This window comes from Hyperolius riggenbachi, chromosome 3 (genome assembly GCF_040937935.1).
Source record: "Hyperolius riggenbachi isolate aHypRig1 chromosome 3, aHypRig1.pri, whole genome shotgun sequence".
Classification (NCBI taxonomy): Eukaryota; Metazoa; Chordata; class Amphibia; order Anura; family Hyperoliidae; genus Hyperolius; species Hyperolius riggenbachi.
Window position 1 is genome coordinate 64,950,947 of NC_090648.1, and position 23,626 is coordinate 64,974,572.

Genomic DNA, 23,626 nt, shown 5'->3' on the forward strand with positions numbered 1-23,626 from the left:
AGCCCATCCATGCATCAGGAGAGGAGTTTGGGGGGTCATCATCCCAGCAGGACATGTTTCAGGAGGGGGAGGATGATGATGACACGGTGACAGACAAAGACTGGGTGCCACCAGCTCCAGGGGATGTCGTCATCAGCAGCTCTGAGGAGGAGGAGGAGGATGCGCTTGTGGGCCTTGCAAGGAGGCGCATCATTGCAAGCATTGGCAGCAGTAGGCAGGTCCCACAGCCTGCTGGTGTCTCAGGCTCAGCAGCAGCAGCAGCAGCATCTGCCAGTACCACCACCAGCCGCACCCAAGCCCCCCCCCCCCCCCAACCACCACAGGGAGACAGGCAGCAGTGGCTCCAGGCCGTAGGGGGTTGTTTTTGTCACCAATCTGGCGATTTTTCACCATGCCCACAGTGTACAGCAAGTACGCCACTTGCAACCACTGTCAGCGGAAGTTGAGCAGAGGTGCAGACCCCTTAAAGTTCAGCACCAGCTCGCTCATCAACCACCTTGCTGCTAAACATTTCCACCAGCATGAGGAGTTCCAGAGGCTGAAGGCATCTGGTGCTGGCAGTGGCACCACACCCATCACTGCACAGCCTTCAGCAGCAGCAGCAGCAACAGCAGCCACCCGCCCTCCTGCTCCTCCAGCAGCACCAGCAGGAGTGCGGAAAAACGCACTGCTCCTCCCCCCTCTGCAACTCCTGCCGCCGACACTGAGGCCTGTTCTGGCAGCCAGTCCTCAGTGGCCTCCTCTGCTGTGTCCGCTGATTCCCGTGCTAGCAAAAGGCCACGCCAGAGCCTTTTGAGCGAGTCCTTCCAGTGGGTGGTTAGGGCTCTGCCTCCCAGCAGCCGTCGCGTGTGGCAGCTGAACGGCTTGCTGGCACGGGCCATGTGCTCCCAACTCCTGCCATACACGCTCGTGCAGGAGGGGAGCGACATGCGTGCGCTGCTTGCTTGTGCAGCCCCAGACTGGCAGCTCCCCAGCAGACACTTTTTCGCCAGCAAGGCCATTCCTGCACTGCACCGCTTTGTGATGGCCAATGTGGAGCGAGGGCTGGAGCACGCGGTTGGTGAAAGGGTCCACGTCACCATGGACTCCTGGAGCAGCCGCTTCGGGACAGGCCGCTACCTGTCCTTCACTGTCCACTGGGTCAGCTTGGTGGAAGGGGGTGAGGATGGGAGAGCAGCAGCGGGCACAGCAGCAGCAGCAACACAGTGGGTGGTGCCACCCCGCAGGGTCAGGGGAACTGCAGCAGGTTCCTCCGATCCTCTGCCATCCTCCGGCACACCTGGCCAAACCCCCCGCCTCAGCAGCAGCGTGAAGGCCCGCCACTGCCAAGCGCTGCTGCAGTTGGTCAGCCTTGGGAAGACCAAACTGACGGCAACCCATGTGTTGGCCAAACTCCAGGAGCAGGAGAGGATTTGGCTGACCCCCAGAGGCCTCAGAATCGGAGAGGTGGTGGCCGACAATGGGGCCAATCTGGTTGCCGCAATTGACAGGGGAAACCTGATCCACATCCCCTGTCTTGCCCACGTGCTGAACCTTGTGGTGCAGAAGTTCTTGCGCACCTACCAGGGGATGGGCGAACTGCTGGAAACGGCAAGGAACGTTGTGCGTCACTTCCGGCGCTCGGCTGCAGCCTGTGCGAGCCTGGAAGATGTGCAAAAGGAGCTGGAGCTGCCACGCCATCGGCTGATCATTGACGTTCCAACTCGCTGGAACTCCACCCTGGCGATGTTGGAGCGTCTGGTTGAACAGAAGCACGCTGTCAACCAGTACCTTGCCCTGGCCACTGTTTCCGCCGCTCAGAGAAGGGACAAGACCAGCAACATCCCGTCCATCGTCCCCGATGATGACTGGAGGCACATGCAGCAGGTGTGCTTAGTGCTGGCTCCCTTTCTGCAGGCCACTAACATGGTGAGCAGGGACCATGCTATGGTCTGCGAGTGGGTGCCCCTGGTTTGTCTGCTGAACAGGGCCCTCGATGCTTTGCTGGAACAGGGAGCGGCAGCCTTGGACCAGCAGGAGCGGCATGCAGCTGCACAGTCCACCTCTGAGGGGGAGGAGGAGGAGGACTTGGTGGAGGTTCTGACCTTGCTGCTGATGAGGGGGATCAGCACAGCGCAGCTGAGTTGGTGCGGGGGTGGAGAGAGGATGAGGCTGAGGAGGCAGAGGAGGAGGATGAGGACAGCACTGCCGTCGATGTGCCAGCACACGTGGCCCGCCTCTTCCCAATGGCAGCGCACATGCTGACGTGCCTGCGCAAGGACCCCAGGGTGATCCAGATGAAGCAGAGGGAGGACATCTGGATCAGCATGATGTTGGACCCACGCCTCAAGGGGAAGTTGAGCCAGTTCCTGCCGCCTGCAGGAGGAGACCCAGCGCAACAAATAAGGAGCTTGCAGCAGGCCCTTGTTGAGTGCTTGGAGGAAGCCTTCCCCCAGCCTTCCACCCCTACTGTCCAGCCAGCACAGAGGCAGCAGCAGGTGCCTGCATCCAGCAGCAAGCGCCCCACAGACCTGCTGTCTCTCAGCAACGAGCTCTACAGGACTGTAGAGGCTCCGGCAGCAGTGACTAGAGAGAAGGTGCATGCAGCAGCATCCTCCTCCGGTCACAGCCAGCGCCTGACCCGCATGGTGGCTGACTACATGGGGTTCTACAGCGGGCTTGACAGCGATGCCCCTGTTGATCCCATGGAGTATTGGGTCAAGCGCCTGGAGATCTGGAGCGAGCTGGCGCAGTACGCCCTGGAAGTGCTGTCCTGTCCCCCTTCCAGCGTGCTGTCCGAGCGCTGCTTCAGTGCAGCTGGTGGCGTGGTCACCGAGAAACGCTCACGTCTGTCTCACAAGTCTGTGGACAGACTGACGTTTCTCAAGATGAACCAGGCGTGGGTGGAAGGCGAGTTCCTGGCCCCTGTTGTCGGCGAGAGGGGGACATGAACTGGCTACCGGAAGAACCATCGTTAATGTGCCTTACCACCCTTTACCACCTCCTGGCTCCTGCTCACTAAGCCAGCCTGGTTCACTTTGACTATTACGTCGCCTGCAGCCACACATTTAACACCTACAGTGGGCTGCTGTGTACTGCCCTTCTGCTGTCTGTCTGTGTTTCCCACTGCCAGGGTACACAGCTTTACCTTCTGCTGCCACTCTGCCACCAGCTATTACGTCAAACAATAGCTATATCTGTCTGTGTAATTTGCTGTAAAAAAAAAAAAAAAAAAAAACATAAAAAAAAAAAGGTTTAATTTTTCTGAGGTGCCCGGGTTGAAAACTGTTGTCCCAGTTGTGTATTGGACACGATGTGGGCTGCACGACCGCTGTCTGGGACCTCCTGTTGTGTTTATTTACGCCCTGGTATCACCGCTAGGTACCAGGGCTATTATGTCACGCTGCCTGCCTGCTGCCACACTCACACTACTCCTCCATTCCTCCTGCTGCTGCTGTCTGTCTGTGTTTCCCACTGCCAGGGTACACAGAATTACCTTCTGCTGCCAGTCTGCCACCAGCTATTACGTCAAACAATAGCTGTTCACATTACTCCTCCATTCCTCCTGCTGCTGCTGCTGTCTGTCTGTGTTTCCCACTTCCAGGGTACACAGATTTACCTTCTGCTGCCACTCTGCCACTAGCTATTACGTCAAACAATAGCTATATCTGTGTAATTTGTTGTAAAAACAAAACAAAAAAAACCATTAAAAAAAAAAAAAGGAAAACTGTGTTGTCCCAGTTGTGTATTGGACATGATGTGGGCTGCACGACCGCTGTCTGGGACCTCCTGCTGTGTTTATTTACGCCCTGGTATCACCGCTAGGTACAAGGGCTATTATGTCACGCTGCCTGCCTCATTGACTGCCTGCTGCCACACACTCATCCTCCTCCTCCTGCTGCTGAATTTACCTCCTGCTGTCTGTGTGTTTCCACTGCCAGGGAGCACATACAATGGCGCTTTCAACATGCGTGCGTGCGCCACCAGCTATTTGTTACGCTCAAAAATAGCTGCATTTCTTTAAAAAAACAAAAAAAATATATATACTTTTTATTAATACTGTGTGATATTATTTTTAGAGGTGTCCGGGTTGAAAACTGTGTTGTCCCAGTTGTGTATTGGACATGATGTGGGCTTCACGACCGCTGTCTGGAACCTCATGCTGTGTATTTACGGCCTGGTACCACCGCTAGGTACCACACAGCCTATTATGTCTCGCTGCCTGCCTCATTGACTGCCTGCTGCCACACAATCATCCTCCTCCTCCTGCTGCTGCTGCTGCTGAATTTACCTCCTGCTGTCTGTGTGTTTCCACTGCCAGGGAGCACATACAATGGCGCTTCCAACATGCGTGTGCCACCAGCTATTTATTACGCTCAAAAATAGCTGCATTTCTTTAAAAAAAAAATACAAAAGAGAAATAAGTGAAGAAGAAAAAGACGATATAGAAGAAGAAGAAGATATAGAAAAAGAAGAAGAAGGAGAAGAAGAAGAAGGAGAAGAAGAAGAAGATATAGAAAAAGAAGATATAGAAAAAGAAGATATAGAAAAAGAAGATATAGAAAAAGAAGATGAAGAAGAAGAAGAAGAAGAAGATGAAGAAGATGAAGAAGATGAAGATGAAGAAGAAGATGAAGAAGATGAAGATGAAGAAGAAGATGAAGATGAAGAAGATGAAGAAGAAGATCAAGTTGAAGATGAAGAAGATGAAGAAGATGAAGAAGAAGAAGAAGAAGATGAAGAAGAAGAAGAAGACGATATAGAAGAAGAAGAAGATATAGAAGAAGAAGATATAGAAGAAGAAGATGAAGAAGAAGAAGAAGATATAGAAGATAAAGAAGAAGAAGTATATACAGTACTGAACAAATTTTTGGACACAACTTCTCTTTCAACCTTTTTTTTTTTTAAAGGATCATCCCCACATAATCACTTGCTGTTGTTACTTGGAAAAAAAGATGTTTCTTGCATCATTCACCCTCAAAACAAGTGTTGGAAGCTATTTAAGGCCAATTCGAATAGTCAGCTCGAATAATGAGCTCGAATACCGACTCGAATAGTGAGCTCGAAGTCCGAGGTCGAATCGAATAGTAAAAAATATCCGACTCGAATATTCGACCGAACGCGAATAATTTACTATTCGAATTCGACCAAACTTGAATTATAAAAAGGGGTATCCGAGCACCACTGATCATAATTATGTATGGCCGTATTTATAAAAAATAATGTGAAATTTTGCAAACCGTAATTAGCAGATTACGATCATACCAGAAATAGTGCGTTTAATCCTAGCTGAATTACTGGTACACCTTATAAGTATGTGGACTGGTGTATTTTACATTTTACAATGTTTTGCAACAGTGGTCCTTTACCAAAGTCTTCCAACATTGTGTATGCAAGTTGTAATAGAAGTTGGAAGGCATGGGGGCGGAGTCCAGACAGCTAAGGGCCGGTCACTTGGACGCTTGGCGGCGTTTACCGCCAACGTTTGGAACTCGTCGGTAAACTCTCCCATTCAAGTGAATTAGAGCGTTTGTATCGGGCGGTGTGTATCGTTTACTAACATCTGCGCAAATGCGGCATTCCAATCCCGATTTTCCCCGTCATTCTAGGCAACCCTTGATTACCACCGTGTTTTCAAACGCAGATCACGACAGGAAGCCGCTAAAAGCCCACGCAAGCTCCCGAACAAGACGCCGCAGAACTGGACGCCGCTAGAAGCCCATCTGAACAGGCCCTAAGTGGTGCTCAAAGGAAAGGTACCTATGGAGGTTGGGGAGGTCATTATTCAGTTTGTTAGGCGATGGAGAGTAAGTACACAAACAAGTCCTTGAACTGCTATTTATGCAACTTGGTTACCTCATTCTTGGAAAAAGTCCTTGATTTCTCCTCTTTTTCGCTTGTATAATGAACTTGGTACATAAAATTATCTTTTAGAATGGAGTCCTTCTCTTCGCCCTTCAGGGTGATCAGCAGTCCCTGAGGATAACTCTGTTCTGTCACTTTGATTTTTTCCACAGGATCTCTGTAGACTGAAAGGAAAGCAGTGAGTGAGATCTCTGGCTCGCTCGTAGCTCAGCTGCTATGAGGTAAGCAGAGTTGGTTATGTCATCTTTCTGCAGTGATGTCAGGGCAACATAGGCGATTACCTAGTAAGCTGATCTTAGTTAGGGTGTAATGAGCTGCTGAGTGTTCAAGAAAGGAAAGAGCTTTATTATTACTTACCGATATGCTCTACACGGAACTCTCGTCTGTACAGAGTGGTGTTGGTGTGTCTGTCCTGAACCACAATGACAAAGGGATCAAAACCAAAGATACTGACATCTTCCTCAGGAAACTGACATATGTACCACCACGATTCCCTCGAGGTTCTGAGCATTGTCACGTTGCATGTCTTCCTAGTGAGAGAACGGCATTCTTAGTGTCAGGAAGCAGGTTTACTAGCTCATGGCAAATATTAAAGGGATCCAAGCAGCTTTCCTTTTCTGCAGTTTGTCCTGGTTTCTAATAGCTGTAGGAGCTGCCATTTCCCCACCCCTTCCCTGCCCTTATTTATCCATCGGAAGGTGTGAATGTAATCAGGTGAGACTCTCTAAACTCTTTGAAGTACAATGTCCTATCTCCCTCACCCCACCGCTGATGGAAGCTTTTGTGTGCTCATTGCTACTGCTACAGTCCTTATCTGCCTACTCTTTTTGTGGATGGCAAGCCATTGAAGTACAGCAATGAATGCCTCTAACAAACATTCAAATTGAAAAAAGAGGTAAACAGGGTTTTTTTTATTAGGAATGAGCCACATTGTTAATATATATTTTAATGTGCTATTGAGATGCCCTGGGTGCTAAAAATGGTGCTCGGTTCACTTTAACTACTTTAGCCTTTTGGATGTATCCGATACGTCCAAAAGGCTGCAGCCGCGCTGCTGTGCGCTCCCATGGCCGATTGTGCGCATGCCTGCACAATCGCGTGCCACCGCCTGTTAGCCTGGAGATCAATGAATGGGAACTTAGTTCCCATTCATTGATCTAAGTCCCCGTTAGAAAGACCAACGGCTTCTATCAGAAGCCGCAGTCTTTCTAAAGAAAAAAAAATGCTTCACGTCCTCTTTATACTTTCTGGAAGGGAAAGCACTCGCTTACAGGAAGAAAAAAAAAATTGACTGAGGCCATCTTGTGGCTAAATAGTAAGACTACATCTACATACATTTTAAAAAAAATAAGTAAAATCACAAACAATTACATTTAAAATTAACTGTTTACCTTCCACACTACAAAAAATACCTAAATAAAATGTTTAAATAAAAAAAAAATAACAATAAAAAAAACAAAAAAACAAAACATAAATAGTTACCTAAGGGTCTGAAGTTTTTTTTAATATGCATGTTAAGAGGTTATATTACTAATGTTTTTTAAATTACAGTATAAGCTTGTAAACTTAAAAAATGCACCTTTGTTTCCAAATAAAATATTGGCGCCATACATTGTGATAGGGACATACCGTAATTTAAATGGTGTAATAACCGGGTCAAATGGGCAAATAAAATATGTGGGTTTTAATTATGGTTAATAATTCTTAGCAAAATGTACCACCCAAAGAAAGCCTAATTGGTGGTGGAAAAAACAAGATATAGATCAATTCATTGTGATAAGTAGTGATAAAGTTATTGGCGAAAGAATGGAAGGTGAAAATTAATCGGATGCATAAAGTGAAAAACAACTGAAGGCTTAACCAGTTCATCCCCAAGGGTTTTTATCCTAACGGACCAGAGCAATTTTCAGTTGTCAGCGCTCCTCCCTTTTATTCCCTAATAACTTTATTACTACTTATCACAAGAAAATGATCTATACCTCGTTTTTTTCGCCACCAATTAGGCTTTCTGTGGATAGTACATTTTGCTAAGAATTTTTTTATTCTAAATGCATTTTAATGAGAAAAACAGAAAAAAAAAGAAAAAAAATCATTATTTCTCAGTGTTCAGCCTTTATAGTTTTAAAATTAAACATTCTCCTGTGGATAAAACAAACACGTTTTATTTGCCCAGTGGTCCCGATAATTAAACCGTTTAGATTATGTCCCTACCACAATGTATGGCGACAGTATATTATTTTGAAATATAAGTGGTTATTTTTCTGTTTGTTCTGGCCATAATTACAAGCCCCTATGTAATAAATTAAAATTAATTTTCCCCCATAAAATATAGAATAAAAAAAGCTGAGTCCCTAAGGCAACTATTTATTTTTTTTTTTAAGCTGATTTTTTTTTTTTACAAGTGTTTTTTTTGGGGGGGAGGGTTGGAAGTGTAATTTTATTAATGATGTGTATATACTTGAAAATGTATGTATTTTGTAGGTGTAATATACTTTTTGGCCACAAGATGGCGCTGGTGAACACTCATAGGACGTGTTCACTTTTTTTTTTTTTTTTTTTTACACACTTTATTAAACTGTTACATTTCCTGTTTATGTGAATGGACGTAGCCGCTGTTCGCGGTCACGTCCATTCACTCCAGGCACTGCGATTGGGTAGAGGACTGTTCAGTCCTCTTCCCCAATCGCCCAGCACGGGATCCCGACGGTAATGGCGGCGGTAGCGGCGGACACACGGCGGTAGCAGCGGCGGGAATGCGCGACGTATTAAAACGTCATGTTGCTGTTAATAGCGGTAAGCATGACGTTTTAATACGTTAGGATGGCGGTAAATGGTTAAAGGGAACCAGAGAGGAATGGAGCCTGGAAAATGAACAAAGCTTTTATACATACCTGGGGCTTCTTTCAGCCCCATAAGCCTGGATCGCTCCCACGCCGCCATCCTCTGCTTCCTGGAACCGCCGTTACCAGGCCCGTCACTTCCGGCGGACGCGGACAATTGTCCGCATCACAGGGGCTCCCACCATACCTGTACACATGCGGCTGCGCGGTAGGCAGCCTCATGCGTACTTGTATAGAGGGAGCTCCGCGTGATGCGGAGAATCAGGCGCGTCCGCCGGCCGACTGGCCGACTCGCGGCAATGACGGGACCCGGTGGCGGCGGATCCAGGCAGCAGAGGACGGCAGCGTGGGAGCGATCCGTGTGTATGGGGCTGGAGGAAACCCCAGGTATGTATAAAACCTTTTTTTAATCCTCTCTGGTTCCCTTTAAGTGGTTAATGTAGTATTACTTCGGACAGAAAGGGGCCTGTGTTTAAAGGATACCTGACTTGAGGCAAGGCTACCTAAGGTAAGTACTAGGCCCAGATTTACTTTACTGGAGCCTATAGGCACAGATGTCCTGGCACTTTAGACTTCGCCCTCCATGGAACAACAAACCCCCACCGAACTGCACCCTAAGTGTGCTGGCTGGCCCAGCTGTCACTTCTCCCCTACTTCCCCTGCCTTGTGTACGTAGCTACAGATGCCCCTTAGAGTAGCCAGAGGTACCCTCTGTATTAAGTAGCAAGAGGTGTCCCCGACTGAAGGGAGATCTCATCAGTGTAATGCTGTTAGCCAGGGGAGAAACCTCTCATTGTCTGCTCAGAACTAAATCTGGCCCTAAGTAAGCACAGAGGTGTGTCCATGCTGGATTCACATACCTCTGTATGTTGTCCGTTCCTCTTCTCCCCTGTCCCTGTAAACACTCCTTGAAAAGTGAAAACGTACTGAAACATAGTTTAAAGAGTACTATCAACGTTATTTTGAGTGTTTTCTAGTTTGTTGGTCGTTTAGAATACATTTTATTGACAATTTTGGAAATATCTCCTAGGAGAAAACTCAGGAGAAAACGTTTATTGCACATGGGCTTTAGTATTGGCATGAATGTCACACTCACGCTGGAGGATTGTAGGAGACAGTGAATCTTGACACGTCGGACGTGTTGCTCTCCCAGAAGCAAGTGATGTCAAATGTGCTTACTGTGAAGCAATAAGGGACCTCAGTCCTGTTTTCGATGACGTTGCTCACTGAAAAAAAAAAATAGATAATTGTTGAGGACGTTTTTACCTCACTTTTTAAAAATGTGCACAGATGCTCTAGCGTCAACCGTGCATCGAAAACGTCACTTCCGCCACATGGGGGATGTAGATTCCATGTCCTAAAACCTACAGTAGCACTTATTAGGATGTAGAATCAGTGATGGGCTTCCGAGTAATTTCGAGTAGCAAGCTGCTCGGTATTGAAATGGTAATGAGCTGCTGATTAAACAGCTGCTGTTTAAATTACCCAGAAGTCTGGGGTCCGATTCCGCATCATAAAAAAAAAAAAAAACTCACAAAATCCAGGCTCCTCACCTCGAGCTAGGACATTTAAACACTTGCAGATGTAATAGGGACACAAAACAGCTGAGCGGCTTAGAAAAGAGCATGTAACCCGAAACAGCGGGCTGTAGCTGCTACACAGCATTTTATGGATCTTCAATAAACCTGATTTATACTTGGATGTGGTGCGGACCGTTATCTTCAACCTGGGCTACCTCTACACGGTGTATGAGACTACGCAAGAGATTTTATTCTTGTAACAAAGATTCCAGCTTTTAACTTAGCTGTAGGGACAGCATTGATTGCTGCATGATTTTTGTAAATGGATTCGCATGAGGATTTGCATGAGTGTGCAGAAGTTCATTTTGACTTTGCCATTCTGCATCATAGACGAACTGTAAGCCGCGTTCCACGACTCACTACCGCGCTTCCTCCTTCAAGCAGGAAGGATGAAGGACGATAGTGAGTCGTGGAAATCGGCTTACAGTTCGTCTATGATGCAGAATGGACCGCACACTATCCTGCAGACTTCTGGGTAATTTAACCCCCCGTCACCCGCGGTTACAGCTGTTTAATCAGCGGTTCATTACTATTTTAATTCCGAGTAGCTTGCTACTCAAAGTTGCTCGGAAGCCCTTTGCTGCGTAGACTCTTTTTGTCCTGGTAGGAGAACGATAAGGTCTCAGATTCAATAAACTTTCTCATGAGTTATTATCTCACAGGAGATGCTTTTTAGCACCTGATCGCTATAACTGATTTTCAGCTCCCAGTATGTAACTCAGCCAGGGCCGGGCCGAGGCATAGGCTGGAGAGGCTCCAGCCTCAGGGTGCAGTGTAGGAGGGGGCGCATAATTCATTCAGCTGTCATTCCTAATTGTGTTTGAAGCAGAAAGGAATAAGAAAAGGGGATGCATGGCAGTGACTGCAAGCCAGATAACTAGATATTAAGGTGTTGGGGAGGTTGTGGGCCCTGTGGTGCCCCTTAGTCTAATAGCAATCACAATCAGTGTGTGATGGCTGGGGTGGGAAGGATGGAGGGGCGCACTTTGGTGTCTCAGCCTTGGGTGCTGGAGGACCTTGTCCCGGCTCTGAACTCAGCACAGTACTCTAGATTGACTGTCCCCTAGTCAACTTTTCTAACCTTTTTCACTTGCTACTGCTGGATGCTTAAAATGCATTTTGAAAATATCTTCTGAGTGAAAAGTCAGGGAAAAGTTTATTGAATTAGTGAGATAACTCATGAGTGTTGGGATGTTGAGATTCATGTCTGCTCCACTTACAGTGACATAAGGCCCGGTTCACATTAGCGGCTGCTATCCGGAATCGCCATGCCGGAGCCGTGCCGGAGCCGGACCGCATGCGGACCGGACGAAACGGACGCACGGCATAGCAATGAAAGTCTATGCGACCGTTCACATGCGTCCGTTTCGTCCGGACCGGAGCCGGACCGGATCCGGACTCCGGCGTCCGTTCCAACATGCGCTATTTTTTGGTCCGGCTGGTCCGGCTGACGTATCCGGACCGGAGCCGGAATGTTGCATCCGGCCAATGGAAACCAATGAGAACCGGAGAGCGCACAACACACTGGCTATAAAAACCGGATGTTGTACCACACTTCCTATGCTGACTCTATGGTATGGTGGCCATTTTGGATGGGGACCACATGGCACCAGCGTTCACAGAGTGGAGCAGCAGTGACTTCATGCTGGAGCTCTTTGGCAGCAATATGGAGCAGGATCTGTCTGATAGCGAGGGGGTGAGGCCCTACACATCAGAAGACCTCATCCTACAGGTGCAGCAGGTACCAGCCCTGTGGGACAAGGGGGATGCGGACCACAGCAACATCAAAAAATGCAGAGGCCTGTGGAAAAAAATTGCCAAGCTGTATGTGGAGGACTTTGAGAACTTGAGCAAGAGACAGCAAGGCACAGAGGGTATGTTGACTAGAAGTTTTTTGGGGGGGGCTTGTGGTTTAAGCTTGTGATGTATTCAACTTTTGCTATGGATTTGTGTCACCCACGTGTTGCCCACCCACCTGTTCCCCACCCACCTGTACCCCACCTGTGATGTATCCCACCCACCTGTGATGTATCACACCCACCTGTACCCCACCTGTGATGTATCCCACCTGTGATGTATCCCACCCACCAGTACCCCACCTGTGATGTATCCCACCCACCTCTACCCCACCTGTGATGTATCCCACCCACCTGTACCCCACCTGTGATGTATCCCACCTGTGATGTATCCCACCCACCTGTACCCCACCTGTGCTGTATCCCACCCACCTGTGATGTATCACACCCACCTGTACCCCACCTGTGATGTATCCCACCTGTGATGTATCCCACCCACCAGTACCCCACCTGTGATGTATCCCACCCACCTCTACCCCACCTGTGATGTATCCCACCCACCTGTACCCCACCTGTGATGTATCCCACCTGTGATGTATCCCACCCACCTGTACCCCACCTGTGCTGTATCCCACCCACCTGTGATGTATCACACCCACCTGTACCCCACCTGTGATGTATCCCACCTGTGATGTATCCCACCCACCAGTACCCCACCTGTGATGTATCCCACCCACCTCTACCCCACCTGTGATGTATCCCACCCACCTGTACCCCACCTGTGATGTATCCCACCTGTGATGTATCCCACCTGTGATGTATCCCACCTGTGATGTATCCCACCTGTGATGTATCCCACCCACCTGTGATGTATCCCACCCACCGGTACCCCACCTGTGATGTATCCCACCCACCTGTACCCCACCTGTGATGTATCCCACCCACCTGTACCCCACCTGTGATGTATCCCACCCACCTCTACCCCACCTGTGATGTATCCCACCCACCTCTACCCCACCTGTGATGTATCCCACCCACCTCTACCCCACCTGTGATGTATCCCACCTGTGATGTATCCCACCCACCTGTACCCCACCTGTGCTGTATCCCACCCACCTGTGCTGTATCCCACCCACCTGTGATGTATCCCACCCACCTGCGATGTACCCCACCTGTGCACATAAAACATACACAATGACCAATTATTATACATCAATTTATTGTAAAAAATTAATACATTTAAAATCACTCAAACTTGAAACTCCAAAATAAACACATTTCAACAAAACATATTAAAAACCAAACATTCACCCTCGTCCAGGTGGTGTGGTAAAATAAAGTCTCAGTTGGTCCCTGTTCCGCAGTGACACTACCCTTGGCCTGGTTGCATACCTCCGCAGGGGCATTAGTGGAAGCACATTCGGGGGTTCCGGAGTCTCTCTTTCCTCCTGCCGCACAAAGTTGTGGAGGATGCATGCTGCCTTCACCACGACAACTGCGTTGCCCGGTTTCAGCAGCATGGGCGTGTGGAACACCCTCCACTTTGACACCAGGATCCCAAATGTGCACTCCACCATTCTCCTTGCACGGCTCAACCGAGCATTGAAGTGTAGCTGGCTGGCATCAAGTCCCCTGTCTGGGTACGGACGCATTACATGGTCGGACAGGGCGAAGGCCTCGTCCCCCACAAACACATAGGGGTAGGCCGGTGCCCTTGTCCCAGGCCAGGGTCTGTCACGGGGGAGACGCAGTCTGCCTTCCTCCATCAGCCGGCAAAGGGTCGTACGCTGGAAAATTCCAGAGTCATTGGAACTACCGTACGACCCCACATCCACGTACACAAACTTGTAGTCCGCATCTGCCACTGCCATTAGAACAATGCTGAAGTATTTTTTATAGTTGAAATAATGGCTGCCACTCCCCACGGGTTTCTGAATCCGGATGTGTTTCCCATCCAGTGCGCCAACACAATTAGGAAACTTGCACTCGGTCCAGAAGCCCTGGGCGATCTCCTCCCATTTCGTGGTGTCCGGCACAGGCATGTATCTGGCCCTCAGTCGCGTCCAAAGGATCCTCGAAGTCCTCACGACGATGCCTGCCACCGTGCTCTTCCCAATACGAAATGTGACATGTAGCGATGTATATGTTTGTCCAGTTGCGATGTACCTACAAGAGAAATAATCGAAATCAATTTTTCATGTCGTTACAGGAGAAAGGTACAAGACAAGGTGGCGCAATATACGGGATGCATATGTGAAATGGCTACAGAAGAAAAAACTTGCCGAACGAAGTGGCAGTGGCGGGGGAAGGCGACAAAAAGACTACCAATTTGCCAAGCAATTGTCTTTCATCAATGCAAGCCTGGAACCTAGACTGTAAGTACCACTACTGTGGGCAGGAACTGAGAGCTCATTTACCATGACTTCGGCCATGTATTGCTATGGCCTCAATTCCCATGGCTAGCGAACTTTTCTCACAAGCTTTATCAAATGTTGGGTAGAAATGGGTGATAAAGTGATTGCTAGTGTTTGCTAGCTCTGTGAATTGACGCCACATGCTGTTTGGCACACCAATAAATATTTTTTTTATCTACAGGACTGAAGACAATTTGGAGCAAGAGGAACCGACCCAGGAGGCACGGTTCAGCAGTGAGGAGAGCTTGGTGGATGATGACGTCGCCGATGTAACCTATTGCCCCGAGGCGAGGAGTAGGAGGAGGGAGTCCTTAATCACAACTCCGTCCTTTGATGATGACTTGGCAGAAGAGAGCTTGGATGTTGAGGTTGCAGGACCGAGTGTGGAAGAAGCTGAACCTCCACAATCGACCGCTATGGAAGCTCCAGGGGAACAAGAACAAAGTGAGGAGCACCGAGAGACTGCAGCACAACCAGCGCGCAGGGCAACCCCGACACAGGCCAGAGGACGGGAAGATGCTGCCACACCACCAGTGAGGACCACCACACCAGTGAGGCGTCGAGGTACCCTCCCCCCAACAAGGAGAGAGACAGAGTCCGAGATGTCCGGGGCTGTCTCCGGACTTCTCGGGATTCTTCAGAGCCACCAAACTCTCATAACCCGGCAGTTGCAAGATGAGGACAGGGGCCATATCATGGAGCAGTACAAGTCCCACATCACTACACTGCAATGTGAGCTCGACGATGTACATGGGCACTACAGGGACGAGCTTAAAATGATGCATGAGATGCACAGAGGAGAAATCGACCAACTGCGTGCGCAGCATCATCAGTCGGTGGGCCAGCTGCAGAACATGATGCAGCAAATGCATCAACAAAGCAAGGAACTACTGAAATTGCAGGCACACCCGTGTTTTCACACTGTGATGTCTCTAATACCATATCTTGAAAAGGTGCCTTCACAAAACCTGATGGCGTGCCATTCCAATTTGCTGGAGGTGATTAAACAGCACATGGACACGCCATTATTGCAACCACCAATTTTTAGACCCCCACAACCAACAGCGGTGCCCACCTGGCAATCATCACAGATGTACACCGGCTACAGAGGCAGTCAATATGGGCCACCGCTGTCAGGGTCCAGCTCATCCACGACCAGCACCCAAGAGAGTCCAGATTTCCAGGCAGCAACTCCCACCTTTTCTAGTAGTGGTGCCGATACAATTTGAAAAAAAAAGTCAAATTGTTCCTGGACATGCTCCTCTGAATACCTCCGATCCTCGGAGGAAGGATACCATCACAGGGCTTTTTAACTTTTGGTTTTGCTGGACTTGAACTTTAGGGCCTGGTGTCCCCGAAAGACACTACCTGGGTCACAACCTTGTGCCTGTTGCACTGCACCTGTAGTCCTGCACCTGTGCCTTTGATTCCTCTTGTTCCTTACTTTGTTGATCCTAATCACTTGCACAAGACCCTTGGAGCCATGGGTGAAGGACACCTTCACTGGTCGGTGAGAGGCCTAGCCTTTTCACTGACCTGTGTCCTTCATCCATGGCTCAGAGGGTCCTGTGCCAGTCGTTAGGTTTTAGAAGCACTAATAATTTAGGGCCTGGTGTCCCCGAAAGACACTACCTGGGTCACAACCTTGTGCCTGTTGCACTGCACCTGTAGTCCTGCACCTGTGCCTTTGATTCCTCTTGTTCCTTACTTTGTTGATCCTAATCACTTGCACAAGACCCTTGGAGCCATGGGTGAAGGACACCTTGACTGGTCGGTGAGAGGCCTAGCCTTTTCACTGACCTGTGTCCTTCATCCATGGCTCAGAGGGTCATGTGCCAGTGGTTAGGTTTTTGAAGCACTTCAATTTTAGGGCCTGGTGTCCCCGAAAGACACTACCTGGGTCACAACCTTGTGCCTGTTGCACTGCACCTGTAGTCATGCACCTCTGCCATCGGTTCCTCTTGCTCCTCACTTTGTTCTTGTTCCTAACCACTTGCACAAGACCCTTGGAGCCATGGATGAAGGACACCTTGACTGGTCGGTGAGAGGCCTAGCCTTTTCACTGACCTGTGTCCTTCATCCATGGCTCAGAGGGTCATGTGCCAGTGGTTAGGTTTTTGAAGCACTTAAATTTTAGGGCCTGGTGTCCCCGAAAGACACTACCTGGGTCACAACCTTGTGCCTGTTGCACTGCACCTGTAGTCATGCACCTCTGCCATCGGTTCCTCTTGCTCCTCACTTTGTTCTTGTTCCTAACCACTTGCACAAGACCCTTGGAGCCATGGATGAAGGACACCTTGACTGGTCGGTGAGAGGCCTAGCCTTTTCACTGACCTGTGTCCTTCATCCATGGCTCAGAGGGTCATGTGCCAGTGGTTAGGTTTTTGAAGCACTTAAATTTTAGGGCCTGGTGTCCCCGAAAGACACTACCTGGGTCACAACCTTGTGCCTGTTGCACTGCACCTGTAGTCATGCACCTCTGCCATCGGTTCCTCTTGCTCCTCACTTTGTTCTTGTTCCTAACCACTTGCACAAGACCCTTGGAGCCATGGATGAAGGACACCTTGACTGGTCGGTGAGAGGCCTAGCCTTTTCACTGACCTGTGTCCTTCATCCATGGCTCAGAGGGTCCTGTGCCAGTGGTTAGGTTTTAGAAGCACTTTAATATTAGGGACTGGTGTCCCCGAAAGACACTTGGGCAGCTATGCCCTGCAACTCTTCCAGCACAAAGTTGGTGGTTGGTGTTCCTTAAAACTGACCGGGCTATACCATAGATATGTTATTTTTTGTCTTCCATGTTGGAAGAATGTTTCCATGTTGGAAAGTGGTTGTTTTTGCAATAAAAAAATTTGTTTTTACATACCTCAGTGTGATGAGTAGTTGTTCTTGTGGTGTGACTGCTCTCCTGAACGTGGTATCCTTCTTCCTAAGGTCATCCTTCACCATCTCCAAAAGGGTATCAAACCTGTCAGGAGATGGAAAGGAAGAAGCTGTAAATTATGTTGTGAGACAAGGTGTTGGGTGGAGGATGGGGGAGGTGTGTTTACAGAGGTTTGGGAGTGTTGTGGAGGGTGGGGGTGTAGTGTATAGCTAGGTATACAGGGGTGTGGGGGTCAGGGTGGTGTGTTTAGCTAGGTATACAGGGATGAGGTGTTGTGGGGGTGAGGGTGGGGTGTTTAGGGATGGTGGGGGTTGGTGTATTTAGGCCTAGATACTTACAGGGGAATAGACATCCGAGTGTAGCTGTAGAACTTCTGTGGGTGTCGTCTGAGGTCCCGGTAGAGGGCCTGGAACTCTCCCTTCCTCTGCCTCCTGGCTAGTAGAGGGTGCACCCACCATCTCCTGCGAGGAGCACGCCTTCTCCCCACATAGTAGTAGGTAAACAACAGGAAGGAGAGAATTCCCAGGTAATAAGCGTAAAAAATGACTGGATCCATGGTCCCAACTGCTGTCTCTGTATCCAAGGATGGTCTCCACACGTCCAGCTGTCTCCAACAATGACCCCAGAGCTTCTGCTGACCTCCCAGAACCCCAGGTATTTATACAGGTTGTTATCTCTTTAAGAATCCGGATCCGGACCGGAACCGTGTTCATACCGCACGGAAACCGTATGCAACCGGACCGGATCCGGACCGGATCCGGACAGGAACCGTACGGTTCAGGTCCGATCCGGCTCCGGTGCGGTCCGGACATCCGGTGCGGTTTTTGCAAAACCGCAAGTGTGAACGGAGTTCTGCATTCTAAGTACTGCATTCTAGCTGTGTGTTAATGTTGTGTCTTAATAAAGCTGTTGTTGTTCTACTACTGACCATGAGGCTGTTAAGACAATAAGTATTGTACATCAGGTCCTCTAACTTTACTGTTATGCACCCCCCCAAAAAAAATTCACAATTACCGCTCACCACAAATATTCTCTTTGCACAGCAAACACCGGCAACTATAACACCATATATGTCCATGTACTTCCGGTACATTCTGTACATAAACAATAACTAGGCTCCTCCCACTCTCCCCCCACTGCACATCTGGTCAGGCTGATAAGAGACAGAGTGACGAAATGGAGCCGAGAGCGGTCTCTCACCAGGATATTCACGTCTCCACAGCATAAATATGTTTTCCTGTTCAAATGTTATTTGTTTTTGTTTTCCTTTCTTTTCACATTCCAGCTTAAAGGGAACCGGAGGTGTGAGACCGATGGAAGCTGCCGTATTTATTTACTTTTAAACAATACCAGTTGCCTGGCAGTCCTGCTGATCTTTCTGATCAGTAGTGTCTGAATCACACACCTAAAACAAGCATGCAGTTAATCTTGTCAGATTTGACATAGACATCTGATCTGCTGAATGCTTGTTCAGGGTTAATGGCTTAAAGAAAACCTGTAACGAAGAAAACCTCCCCTGGGGGGCACTCACCTCGGGTGGAGGAAGCCTCCGGATCCTATTGAGGCTTCCCCTGTCCTCCTCGGTCCTGCGGCAGTGGCAAAAATCCTCCCGGAACGGCGGCGATGTAAATATTTACCTCCCCGGCTCCAGCGCACGCGCAGTATCGGCTCTCCGCCTCGGAGATAGGTGAAAATAGCCGATCGCTGTCGGGCCGCTCTACTGCGCAGGCGTAAGTCTCCTGCGCTTGCGCAGTAGAGCGGCACCAACAGAGATCGGCTATTTCCGCCTATCTACGTGCTGAGAGCCGCAGCAGCGCCCCCGCTGGAGCCAGGAAAGGTAAATAAATCAGCGCTTGTCAGGCTTGTCGAGGGAAAATTCCGGAACACTTCGGAGGAGCCAGCGCTGGACTGCCTGCAGCTACAGGGCAGGCGCGGAGCTAGGGGGGGTCGGGGTAGGACAAGTGCCCCGGGGCGCCGGGTCCCCAAGGGCGCCCAGCTGAGCTTCAGGTTTTTTTGTTGTTGCGGGGCTGAGGCTGAGGGGAGCAGCGCAGAGAAGAGAGAGAGCTGTGCGGACGGTGGGGAAGGGGGGCCGTCTCCCCCCTCCTTCCCTCACCTTAGGTGCTCTCTCTCTCCCTCGCTGTCCCCTCCAATGTCTGTCCGGTGGCTGGCAGCGGCGGGCGGAACTCACCTCCGTCACGCTCCAGCGCCGCGTCGGAACACCGGCCGGAAGTTCGGGTGCGCAGCCGCTGCTCTGGTCTGGACCAGACCAGAGTAGCGGCAGATCCATCTGGCGCTGCGACGAGACGGAGGTAAGTTCCGCCCGCCGCTGCCAGACACCGGACAGACATTGGAGGGGACAGCGAGGGAGAGAGAGAGCAGCTCTTCTCTGCGCTGCTCCCCTCCTGCTGGGGAGGGGGACACCTGGCTACCTACTCTGGGCACCTATACCTCTGGCTACCTACTCTGGGCACATATACCCCTGGCTACTGGCTACCTACTCTGGGCACATATACCCCTGGCGACCTACTCTGGGCACATATACCCTTGGCTACCTACTCTGGGCACATATACCCCTGCCTACATATATTGGGCACATATACCCCTAACTACATATACTGGGCATATACCCCTGGCTACCTACTCTGGCCACATATAACCCTGGCTACCTACTCTGGGCACATATACCCCTGCCTACATATAATGGGCACATATACCCCTAACTACATATACTGGGCATATACCCCTGGCTACCTACTCTGGGCACATATACCCCTGGCTACCTACTCTGGGCACATATACCCCTGCCTACATATATTGGGCACATATACCCCTAACTACATATACTGGGCATATACCCCTGGCTACCTACCCTGGGCACCTATACCCCTGGCTACCTACTCTGGGCACCTATACCCCTGGCTACCTACTCTGGGCACATATACCCCTGGCTACCTACTCTGGGCACATATACCCCTGGCTACCTACTCTGGGCACATATACCTCTGGCTACCTACTCTGGGCACATATACCCCTGGCTACCTACTCTGGGCACATATACCCCTGGCTACCTACTCTGGGCACATATACCGCTGGCTACCTACTCTGGGCACATATACCCCTGCCTACATATACTGGGCATATATACCCCTGGCTACATATACTGGGCATATATACCCCTGGCTACATATACTGGGCATATATACCCCCTGGCTACGTGGACTGAGCATATATACCCCCTGGCTACATATACTGGGCATATATACCCCTGGCTACATATACTGGGCATATATACCCCCCGGCTACATATACTTGGCATATATACCCCTGGCTACATATACTGGGCATATATACCCCCTGGCTACATATACTTGGCATATATACCCCTGGCTACATATACTGGGCATATATACCCCTGCCTATATATACTGGGCATATATACCCCCTGCCTACATATATTGGGCATATATACCCCTGGCTACATATACTGGGCATATATACCCCCTGGCTACGTGGACTGGGCATATATACCCCCTGGCTACATATACTTGGCATATATACCCCTGGCTACATATACTGGGCATATATACCCCTGCCTATATATACTGGGCATATATACCCCCTGCCTACATATATTGGGCATATATACCCCTGGCTACATATACTGGGCATATATACCCCCTGGCTACGTGGACTGGGCATATATACCCCCTGGCTACATATACTGGGCATATATACCCCTGGCTACATATACTGGGCACATATACACCTGACTATATATACTGGGCACATATTATTCTCCTGGCTACATATACTGGGCACATATTATTCTCCTGGCTACATATACTGGGCATATATACCACTGGCTACATATACTGGGCACATATACCTCTGGCTACATATACTGGGCACATATACCCCTGGCTAACTGTTCTGTGGACATCTCTACCCCTGGCTACCTGTTCTGGGGACATCTATACCGCTGGCCACCTATTCTGGGGACATCTATACTGCTGGCCACCTATTCTGGGGACAACTATAGACCTGGGGCTACCTATTTTTGGGGAACCACGTCAGATTGAGTGGATTTTGGAGAACTGCTGCCAGGTGAGAGGTGTCTACCATATTAAGGGGGCATTCTACCTATTTATGTGAAATGCTGTCTATTTATGTGACTCATGACTGCTGAATTTGCCTTTTTGGGGGCCTCATGGTTACTGAATTTGTCTTGTTGGGGGCCTCATGATTTGTTGGGGGCCTCAAGATCGCTGAATTTGTCTTGTTGGGGGCCTCATGATTGCTAAATTTGTCTTGTTGGGGGCCTCATGATTGCTGAGTTGGTTATGTTGGGGGCCTCATGATTGCTGAATTTGTCTTGATGGGGGGGGGCTCATGATTGCTGAATTTGTCTTGGAACATGCTGGAAGGTACATACTGAGGGAGGGTGGGTGAGCGTGAGCCTGCTAACCTCCATATACATTTGGCTCCACCCATAACCACGCCCACATTTATTATGTGACCACGCCCCTTTTTGGCAACCTTACCTTTGGGGGGGGGGGGGGGGCGCATTCATAGTCTTTGTCCCCGGGCGCTGAAAATCCTAGCTACGCCTCTGCTACAGGGGAGGGGGGAGCCTCATTGGGACCCCGAGGCTTCCCCCTCCCAAGGTGATTACCCCCCAGGGGAACTTTTTTTTGGTACAGGGTCTCTCTAAAGTATTAGAGACAGAGGATCAGCAGGACAGCCAGGCAATGTGCATTATTTAAAAGAAAACAATCATGTCAGTCTCCATATCCCTCTCACCTCGGGTTCCCTGGAAGCTGGGTGCACACATAGCAGAAACACTAGCGTTGCGTAAACCGCTGCGTTTTTGCCGCTAATGGAAGTCTATGGGCTGCAAGAAAAAAACGCATATAAAAAAAGCATATGCGTTTTCTATGCGTTTTTACAGCTGCCAAAACGCACATAATGGTAGTCAATGGTAGTCAATGATATGCATTTTTCATACGTTTTTCTATGCGTTTTTTGCTTTAAAAAATTGTTTAGTGATGCATTTTCACTTCCTGTTTTCTTCCTAGTGATTTGCATAAAACGCAAATGAAAAACCCAATAAAAAATGCATACAAATTGTATTTGCGAACCGTAAACGCATTAAAACGCACGTAAAATGCTTGAAAAACGCATCGCAAACGCACAAAAAACACACATAGCATTAAGGACTCTTTTCTATTAGCGAAAGTGATGCGATGCAGCTACGCATCACTTCCGCTGGCGTCTCCGTCCCTTCCGCATTGGTAGATGCAGAAGTGTATGGAGGGGACGGCGGGCGGGTGATCTGCAGCATGCTGAAAATTCTCGGATCGCTCTGCACACAATGCACAGTGGAAACAGTTCCATTGCCAAGCATTGGGCTCAGGACACCCGCGGTGCGATGACGCTATGTAGCCGCATCGCACCGCTTCTAATGGTAACAGGCCCTGACATAAAACACAGCCTTTCACGCTATGTCATATGTGAACCCAGCCTTAATGCTTATTATGACCCATTTTCTTAAAGTGCTAAAATTCTATATATATACTAAACAATATAAAGACCCAAAAACTAAGAAAAAAAATATAAAAAACTAAAGTATCGATTTGCCCTGGATTCCCAGGATTCGAACACTCTGATTTATATCTGCCAAAATCCTACAGCACAACAGGCCACATCGATGGTAATTTTGGTCAAATTGCTGCAAAAAATTGATGGAACATTTTGGTTGACGAATGGGGGAGCAATAGTAGATCGATGACCAATAGCGTTGCAGTGTATCAAACAGTGCATTGCTTGAAACCTATTGAAAATCTGTGCGCTGTGTATGAGGGGATTGGACCCCCCTCCCCTCTAATTAGATTCAGGACTCGATCAGTTTGCCCTATTGGGCAGCAATCTAATTTGTAAATGAGTACCTTAAAGTGAACCTGAGATGTCTTTCATGCGACGGGGGAGTGCACCTGGCAAGGCCACACATGCGTGACGAAGGGTGACTCGGCCAGGCTACCGGGCCATACTGCGGGGGACAGGAGCCACGCAGGGAGACGGCGAGGGACGAGCAGCCTCAAGGGGGCTTAACCTCCTTGCCGGTTATCCCGAGCTCAGCTCGGGGTAACCTGCATAGGAGGATTTCTAAGGCCCCGCTGGGCCGATTTTCAAAAAAAAAAAATGTCCTGCACGCAGCTAGCACTTTGCTAGCTGCGTGCACTTTCCGATCGCTGCCGATTCGCCGCTACCCGCC

The 23,626-nt window shown here is 49.3% G+C and overlaps 1 protein-coding gene across 2 annotated transcripts in view; it reads right to left on the reverse strand.

Annotated features, from left to right (window-relative positions):
- EPOR (erythropoietin receptor) overlaps nucleotides 1-23,626 on the reverse strand; it is a 75,608-nt gene that overhangs the window by 18,405 nt on the left and 33,577 nt on the right. For both annotated transcript variants that reach the window (XM_068274246.1, XM_068274247.1), the window contains exons 3-5: nucleotides 9,781-9,910; nucleotides 6,202-6,374; nucleotides 5,836-6,008 (exon numbers count right to left, since the gene is read on the reverse strand). In XM_068274246.1, the coding sequence (XP_068130347.1) occupies nucleotides 5,836-6,008; nucleotides 6,202-6,374; nucleotides 9,781-9,910 (476 nt within the window). The remainder of the gene's footprint in view (nucleotides 1-5,835; nucleotides 6,009-6,201; nucleotides 6,375-9,780; nucleotides 9,911-23,626) is intronic.